This window comes from Humulus lupulus, chromosome 9 (genome assembly GCF_963169125.1).
Source record: "Humulus lupulus chromosome 9, drHumLupu1.1, whole genome shotgun sequence".
NCBI lineage: Eukaryota > Viridiplantae > Streptophyta > Magnoliopsida > Rosales > Cannabaceae > Humulus > Humulus lupulus.
Genome location: NC_084801.1, coordinates 110,177,310 through 110,186,932, shown reverse-complemented (window position 1 = coordinate 110,186,932; position 9,623 = coordinate 110,177,310). Strand labels below are relative to the sequence as shown.

General features: G+C 43.0%; 1 protein-coding gene across 1 annotated transcript; it reads right to left on the bottom strand.

The window, feature by feature from the left end:
* Window positions 1-7,296: 7,296 nt before the first annotated feature.
* Window positions 7,297-8,139, bottom strand: LOC133799930 (uncharacterized). The gene is made up of 2 exons (XM_062237918.1): window positions 7,801-8,139; window positions 7,297-7,635 (listed from the first exon to the last, which is right to left on the bottom strand). Exons 1-2 carry the CDS (start codon window positions 8,137-8,139, stop codon window positions 7,297-7,299), a joined length of 678 nt encoding a protein of 225 aa, XP_062093902.1.
* Between the last annotated feature and the right edge of the window lie 1,484 nt (window positions 8,140-9,623).

Here is a 9,623-nt window from a genome sequence, read left to right as displayed (position 1 = left end):
CGAACTGGATGCTTCCCCCGACCTGCGGCACTCAGAGTCTAGACTCAGTCTAATCTTGGCAAACCCTTAGGTTACCTCGAGCTGAGGAGGTAGGGTCATACGTTGGCAGCTCCGGTCTTGTGGGCGTCCACATGGTAATCATGATTAGGCCGTACCTCAGCTCGCTAATCAGCCCGTGAGAAAATCAGGGCGTACAGTTATGGTAGGTATTTCGTCAATTTTCAGAAAATTCTTAATAATTTACAGTACTGAAATAAGAATTCAAACAATTTGTTTTCCATGCGTATAAAAAATTAGACATATATGCAATTGACTGTTTGAACTCTTTTTTCGACAATATAAATTATTCAGAATTTCTCAAAAATTGGCATGATGTTTATTATCATTATAATGTACCTCATCATACAAAATAAATTAGGTTATAATTTCTCCAAATCCTAAAAATAAAAATCGTCCTACAATAGGAACAAAAATGAAGCCCCACCTAATAAATTATATATATATATATAGATGAATCAAACTATGTAGGGGTTTTCGAGAACACTTATAGTATATATTAAGACATCCTACTCATTGGTTAAGACTTATTTATTTCCTTGTGATTAACACGAGGGGAAGCCATGGAGAAGTTTCTATTCCTTGAAATTGTACTTAGTAGTGACTTTGATATATATATATATATATATTCGAGAAGCAAATGAAATTAAGTAATATTTTAACAATTTTTATTGTGGGATATTTTAAAAAATTTAAGATAGAACGGGGTGTTATATAAATATTTATATATATAAACACTATAGATGGGCATGAATGATGTCTTGGGTGGGGGCAATGATGATTTATATACATATGTTTACCTAAAAATGGACTATCTGATGATGTGGAAGGATTGATCTACATGTGGGAAGCAGGTGTCAGTTAAGTGAGCATATCTTCCTCGACCATCGACCAGGAGATCATTGGCTTATCAAGTATCGTAATTACGGGTGACCAGCCTGGTCGCATATATTCAGTTATTTCCTTCAAATATGCAATCTTGTAATTATGTATTGATTGTAATTTTCATTATTATTTAGATGCACATGTGCTAAGTGTAATTAAGGCCCATTGGCCCATATAAACCTCCTTGAGCCTATAAATAAGAATCAAATGGCTCAAGAGAGAGGACTTTTGGATTTTCCAACATTTGGCTTGAGAATGCTTAAGCTAAGATATTCTAAAAGAGAAAAAGAGTGTTGTTATCCATCACAATTGTATTTATCTGAGATTTAGTGAAACCGTGAACCCTAGTTCATTGATCACTCTTCTTGGAATACTGCATCAATAAGAACACTAAGCGGATGTAGGTTGTTACCATTCTATTCGGGTCGAACCACTATAAATTGTTTGTGTTGTTTATTTTTTCGTCTAGAACTCTTCTCATTTTCATCTTACTTTATATTGTTTATTTGACTCCGTGTCGTTGAATAATTCGAGGGTCTACATTTTGGTGCTTTCATTGAGAGTTGAACTCAAGATTTCCAATAAGATCAATGGCGAAAACATCCAGAAAGACGAGACAGACTTCTGGTGCTGCATCCACCCAGCCTCCTCCACAAAATGTGGCTGAAGATGAGCCACAGTTGGATTTCGAAGAAGAGGAAATGGATTCTGAGGCCTTAAGGACAACACTGATTGTGTTGTAGGAGGAGTTAGCTAATCTGAGGGCTAATCAGGAAAATGTGGCTGAGACGAAGGCATTGCAACAAAGGGAAATTGACCGTCAATGTCAAGAGTTGAATGAGTGGCAGGCTGACATGGACCGTCGACAGAGAGATGCCACTGCCACCCTGGAAGCAGTCATTCAGTTGGCCCTGGGACAACATGCGCCAACTTTTCAACCGCATCAGCCACCAAGTGCACCACCACAATAAGGCCCAAACCCAAGTCCTCCCCCTCAGCCGGAAAGCCCTCAGAGGCCAGAACAACCTCCTGCAGCTCAACATGATATTCTATTTCAAAATATTGAGCAGCAACAACCTTCTCGTTCTGGTCGAGATAATCCCCTGCATCAAAGGTACCAAATACAAGCCAAGATTCATCAATTACATGGCTCTAGTCGAAAGCAGGGCGGAGGTGTACCAGGCGACCAGCACCAATGTCCCTTACAAGCGACCAGCACCGATAAGGAAAGATATCTCTAAGAGAGATACAACCAAGATTTGCCGTTTTAACAATGACTACAGTCATGATGCTAATGAGTGCAACCAGCTGAAAGATGAAATTGAGTTCCTTATCAGACAAGGACACCTGAGGAGATATGTACGAGCCATTGGCGGGTCTCAACGAGAGGCTCAAGGAGGCAACGAGCAGGCACCTGTACGCCAAAGCTCCCCCCCCCCCCTTTATAGCCAACTCCTGTGGTGGGTACATTGCTAACCATTTGTGGCGACCCACACCTAGCAGGAGATAGTGGGAAGGCAAGGGAGCGATACGCCCGAACCTTACGCCACGACCAGGACATTGAAATGCTGAATGTGGAAGAGCAAACTTCCAAGAAAGCTCGAACATAAGAAGAATTGATAACTTTCTCTGAGCTTGATGCTCAGCATTCCAGTTCCCTCACTTGGACCCTCTGGTCGTGGACGTCCAAATCGCCAATATGATGGTTAAGCGGGTGTTAGTTGACATAGGGAGCTAAGTAAATATTTTGTACAAGTCTTCGCTGGAAAGGATGAAGTTGTCAGTGAAGGATTTGGAGCCATGCAAACGAACCATTTATGGTTTTTCTAGCGAAGGGTTGGCGTCAACGGGTTCGATTAGGCTTCCGGTCATAGCAGGAACTGCACCTCGGAACAGGACATTACTCGCTACATTTATAGTAGTCAATTGTCCTTCTGCATATAATGTTGTGATTAGAAGGCCTATTCTAGTCGTCCTGTGAGCCATAACCTCAGTCTGGCACCTCGCCATGAACTTTCCAACTGGCACAGGGATAGGATGCGTGTTGGGAAACCAACCATAAGTGAGGGAATGCTATAATTCCTCGATTACTAAGTCGAAAAGGGGTGGATCGAGGGATGGAACCGAAAAAGGGTTGCAATTGGCCAATGAAATACAAGCCCAACCAGGTGAGCACGTCGCCAAATAGGGTGTTGCCAAAAGTGAGGATAGAGATTTAGATCCTTGCATTAGGGATTTTGAGGAAGATGTGGGACCAGTCAAGGACCACGAGGAGGTCAAACTCGATGAGTCAAATACGACCAGGGTTGTGAAAGTCTGTAAAAACTTAGAGACAACAAAAAAACAAAAACTGGTGGAATGTTTGAAGAAGAACCAGGAGGTCTTTGCCTGGTCGCACAAAGATATTGACCCAGCAGTTTTCAGCCATGTCTTGAACATAGATAAAAGAATTTCACCAATACAACAGAAAAGAAGGCTGCTCGACGAGGTTAGGTCGAAAGCTTTAAAGGTAGAGTCGAGAAGCTGAAGGAGAATGGATTCATCAGGGTATCGTTCCCAAGCCAAATGGAAAATGGAGAACATGCGTGGATTTCACAGACCTTAATAAAGCATGCCCGAAAGATTGTTACCCACTCACAAGGATTGACCAGCTGGTCAATGGCACTTTAGGGCACAAGATCCTATCGTTCATGGATGCATACTTTGGGTACAATTAGATCAGTATGCACCCACCTGATGAGGATCACACTAGCTTTCGGACCGATACCGGGCTTTACTATTACAAAGTAATGCCTTTCGATTTGAAAAACGCTGGTGCAACTTACCAGCGACTAGTCAATTACATGTTCAAAGAGTTGATTGGTGTAAACATGGAGGTATATGTTGATGACATGTTGGTTAAGTCGAAGCAGGCAAAAGAACACATAGGGGACCCGCAAGAGTGATTCAACATCTTAAACAAGTATCAGATGAAGTTGAATCCCCTTAAGCATTCCTTCGGAGTTGGATCAGGGAAATTCTTCGGATTTATAGTAAACTCACGAGGCATTGAAGCTAATCCCAAAAAAATCAAGGCCCTGATCGAGATGAAGTCGTCAACAAAGATAAAAATGTTCAAAGCTTAACCAGGAGGATTTCCACTTTAAGTAGATTTATTTCCAAATTAACGAACAAGTGTGTCCCATATTTTAATCTACTTAAGGGCAATAAGAAATTCGAATGGATGGAGGAGTGCCAACAAGATTTCTAGGCTCTAAAGTCTCTTATGTCACAACCATCGATTTTATCTAAGCCAATTGAAAAGGAAACTTTGTATATCTATTTGGCGGTCACAGAATATGCTGCTAGTGCTGTCCTGGAAAGAGAGGAGGAACAGGTGCAAAAAGATGTGTATTATATAAGCAAAAGGCTAATAGGAGCAGAACTGCGATATCCGCCCATTGAGAAATTAGCCGATCTTAGCCTCCAGAAAGCTGCGACCATACTTCCAAGCTCACCCAATCGCAGTACTCACCGACTAGCCACTACGGCAAGTCCTGCAGAAACCATAAGTCGTTGGTCGATTATTAAAATGGGCAGTTGAACTTGGACATTTCGATATTTCCTACTTGCCACGAGTAGCAATAAAGGGACAAGCTCTAGCAGATTTTGTCGCAGAATTTACTGGGCTCCGGGACATCGAGCCAATAGAAGAGCTTGAAGCTCAAAGCCGAACTCCCTCTTGGAAGTTGTTCGTAGATGGCTCTTCTAACTAGCACAATGCTAGAGCATGTGTGATTTTAGTCACACCTGAAGGACATCGATTCCACTGTGCAATCAGATTCAACTTCACAGCATCCAATAACAAAGCCGATTATGAAGCTTTGCTCGTAGGATTAAGATTAGCCAAGGACATGAACATAAAGTCGCTTGAGATCTATAGTGACTCCTAGTTAGTGGTTAATCAAATTACTGGAGAATATCAAGCCCGAGGTCTGAAGATGGTTGCTTATTTGAACAAAAAAAAGGACATGTTGGCACAATTTGAAAAATATACTCTCCAGCAGGTACCTCGTGGCCCGAATTCAAACGCTGATGCTTTGGCCAAGTTAGCAAGTGCAAAGGATGCTGACAGCTTAAATATAGTGCATGTTGAACGTTTATCTGCGTCAAGCATCCAAGCAAAATCCTCCCTGGTAATCCAAGCAGAAGACACGTGGATGGCACCCTTCATTGAGTACTTGATGCATGGAGTATTGCCGTCAGACAGAAACAAAGCAAGAGCCCTCAAGAGGCAATCGGCTCAGTTCATTCTGGTCGACAGAATTTTGTACAGAAGGGGATACTCAATGCCCCTCCTAAGGTGTGTTACAAAGGAAAAATCCAAAGAATTAATGTAAGAAGTCCATGAAGGTTTCTGCGGGGATCATGCTGGGGGGCACAGTCTATCAAAAAATATCCTAAGGTAAGGATACTTCTGGCCAACGATGAATGAAGACTCTGTGGATTTTGTTCAAAAGTGTGACAAGTGCCGAAGATTCTCCAAAATACCGCGAGCAGCCCCAAATGAGCTAAAATAGATGCAAATCCCATGGCCATTCACAGTATGGGGAATAGACTTGATCAGTTCCTTGCCCACAGGAAAAGGCAACGTCAAGTATGTCGTCGTGGTTGTTGACTACTTCACAAAGTGGGCTGAAGCTGAGCCACTTGCACTGATAACGACAAAGAAGGTTCTGGATTTTGTTGTCAAGGACATCGTGTGTCGCTATGGGTTACCGAGAAAGATTATCTCAGATAATGGCACACAATTTGACAGTGATCTATTTACAGATTTTTGCGACAGGCATGGGATTATCAAGATTTTTTCTTCAGTAGCTCATTCGCAGGCAAATAGATAGGTTGAGGCTGTCAACAAGACACTGAAAGATACTCTGAAGGAAAGGCATGAAGAAGCAAAGGGGGCATGGCCGGAACAGTTACCTGAAGTCCTTTGATCGTACAGAACATCCCACTGAACAACAACAGGCCATACTCCATTTTCCTTGGCCTATGGGTATGAAGCTATGTTATATGTTGAATTGGATTCAACATCGCATTGAAGGTTGGCATATGATCAAGACGTTAATAGTTAGTTATTGATGGAATCTCTAGATTTGGTCGATGAAAGGCGCGAGCAATCTCAACTCCGAGTAGCAGCTTACCAGCAAAAGGTCGCTCGGTATTTAAACTCTAAAGTACGTGAAAGAAAATTTAATGTGGGAGATTTGGTGCTTAGAAGAATTTTCCTCAACACCCGCGATTAAGCTACTGGAGTGCTTGGACCTAACTAGGAAGGGCCATACCAAATCGAAGAAGTCCTTCAGCCAGGCACCTATAAACTTGCTTGCTTAAATGGAGATCTCATTCCTTGTTATTGGAATGGAGAACACCTGCGCAAGTATTATCAATAAACATATCTTTGTAAAGAATTGGCTTGTATTAATTTCGCTTTTTACAAGTTTATGAACAAGGGTTAGTCAATCACATGGTTGATCGCTTGTAAGTGTAAGATCAAATTTTTGATTACTCGTACATACACGATTGCCCATTTATTATGATAATTAAAAGGAACTATGCACAGCCATTTATTCTTTCCAAATATTATATTTATTCCAAGTATTTGCTCATTGCGTGTGTTGTTTTGCTCTATTATCATTTCTATAAGTATTTATCCCGAGAAGTAATGTTCGAACAAGTCTTGGTCAAGGCAAGTGACCGAGGACCTTAAGCTCCTCAATCACTTGGGGGGCATATAAGGTACCAAGTAAGAAAAGAATATCAATAAGTAAATGTAAACACACGAGCAAAATAAGGGAAAGCATACTAAGGTACTTAGAGTATTTTTCAAAATTTTGTTTAAATTTTGTTAAATCAAAACAAAGTGCTATGCTAAGTTTAGTCATGCGAACGGATGTTATAATAAAGTGCAAATATTATAATGTCAAAAGTAAAATCCTTTTCACCGCGAGCAGTTTCTGCTCAGATGAAATTGTTAATTAAAAGAAAAAGTTGCGCGTGCAGCAAAAAAATAAATTGTCTTGACATCACGAACCGAGGTTCGTGTGTCCCAAGTTACAAATTAAAATAAATACAGAAAAAAATTTATGAAGCAACAGAAGGATCCTGAGGCTCTTGTGCCTGCTGGTCAACTGTGGCCCCAACATCATCATTGACGCCCTCAATGCATGTTGCCAAAGATATCACAGGAGATCCCTGAGCCCTCTCCTCCTCTTCCAGGCGAGCAACACACTTCGCCAACTCAGCCTCCCTAACGGGGTTTGGTAGATAGGTAAAGTCTGCCTTGGGATTGCTCTTCCAGAACATATAGAAGCACTAAAGCGCCGCTCCCTCATACTTCTCCAGGTTGCAGGCGTTGGTCTCCTCAAGGTCGGCAGTCTCTTTGTCGCTGATCTCCAACTCTGTTTGAAGTTTGTTGGCTTCTCGGTAGTTTATCTGTGAGGCCTCCTTATACCTCTCCTTGCAAGCAGAGATTTTGGTAATTGATTCCTCCTTCTTCTCCAATTCCTCCTCAAGCTTGGTGATCTTAGCCTCAGCTACTCGCGACTCCTTATGCTGCTTGAAGAGCCTTCCCTCAGCCGCCTTGATCTCTTTAGCATGCTTGGCGACCACCTCCTCTGAGCTACGCCAACCGGTACTCACGGTCAGAATCCCCTGCGATCAGAAAATAAAAATAAAAAAGCCGTTAGTATCAATCGGAGAGATAAGCAATCAAACCACAATGAAAGCGGCAGCTTGCAGTGAGTAGTTTGTTTAACGCGTGACTAAGGAGCTGGTCGACCACCATGGTAGGAGCATTGCTGAAGGATTCCAAACTACGCCAGTATCTGGATAGTTTTTCAACCTGTCGCTGGCCGAAGTGCGGGCGGAGTTCAAGAACGCCTCGACCAGAGTTTTATCTGGCTGAGCAGCAGGACTTGGGTTGGTAGGAGTCGGGGGATTCTGGTCAGTGGGAGCTGGAAGAGTCTGGTCGGCAGGGCCTGGAGGGGGAGTCATCTCTTTGGAAGGAGTTGGTGTAGGAGGGTCCTCTGTCCGAGCTCTCTTTGCGGAAGGGTCACTGCAGCCTTCTCCAGGATGGCGCCGATTTGATTTCTTCCTTCTCGCAGGAGTTGTGGTAGTGGGGTTGGTGTACAAATTGAACGCCTTCTCAACAAGCATGTCTGCAGAAAAAGAAATATACGATCAGTCAGGGCAAGTTGTCATACAAAAAAGACAAGGAAATGAAGAGAAAAGAAATTATAAGTAAAATACCCGAGCTACAACTATTGGTCATTACATTATCTATTGTACTACTGCTACACTCAATCTCTTCCATGAAGAAGTCTGAATCTAATCTAGTCACATATTTAAAGTTGTCTTCCCCGTCAAATAAATGACAGGGAATGGGAAAACTGTCTAAGAGTGAGAAGTCAGTACTGTTCTCATTCGAGGACTCAAGTATGGGCTCGGGGTGTTCAGAAAGCTTCTGCTTCCCCTTTCCCTATTGAGCAGGGGCAGTAGTTGCTCGCAGAGTACTAGAAGTTTCCCTAATGGTCACTCCCGTAGCCCTCCTCCTCGGGGGTTGTGACACATCCTGGTGCTACTCGGGAACTTCTCCCCCAGTTGCACTTCTCGCTGTCGATTCCCTCACATCCTGGTGAGGTGCAAGAAGGCTGACCAGCCTTAGGTTATTCTACGTGACCAGCTCTTTGACACTATTTTTGATGTCTGTCATGATAGCCAGGGCTGCTGCCCGTATCTCCATGTCTGGAGTGGGGACTAGTCGATGCCATGGACCTGAATGACACCAACGTTCTAAAATGTGTATAGGAAAGCTAACAGAAAACAAACGACCAGTAAGTGAATGACTTACCTCCTTTAGTGAAGGCCAGGTTGTGGGCGACTAGGTCTAGTGTTAAAAAGTATTCCTGGAAGTACTTCCCCACATTGGACTTGTGGGTAGTTTCACTCAGGAAGGTGCGAGCAGATTCCTAGTGGTAGAAATGGTAGAACCCCGTGTTGTTGTGGTTGGAGTTAGATTTGAGATCAAACAAATAATTGATCTCGTGTGGCGTAGGAACGGGCCACTTCTTGTGAATGTAAATGATATAGAGAGCCGAAAGTACTCTATATCTGTTTAGGGTGATTTGGAAGGGAGCGACCTCAAAATATTTGGCCACCCCTTGGAAGAATGGATGCAGAGGCAAGGTTGCCCCTGCTTGAATGTGATACCTCGACCAGGTACTAAAGGCGCCCCCAGGCAGGTTTGCCCATTGGTCGATCGAGGGATTTATGAGGGATATCCTAGGAAGGCCATACTTCTTGAGATAATTCCCAACCATCCTAGCTGTAATAATACTAGGAGGTGATACGTACCATTCGACCTTTGGTTTGAATTTTTGTCAAGGAAGTGTTTTCAAGTTAAGGGTTGTTTGGAGGAGTTTCAGCCCGAGGAGCAGGGTGATTAGTAGAATGCTTGCTTGTATTCTTTTTTCTTTGAGCGATGGACTTCACCCGACCCATATTTGTTGGGCTGGTCGGTGGTCTGTTTGCGGGGTTGTGCTGAGAAAAAGGAATTTCCGAGAATGGTAGTGACGGCTGTTCTTGATCTTCAAGCAATACCGCAAGCAAGTCGTCGTTGATCGGCCTCTCACCTCCCCACG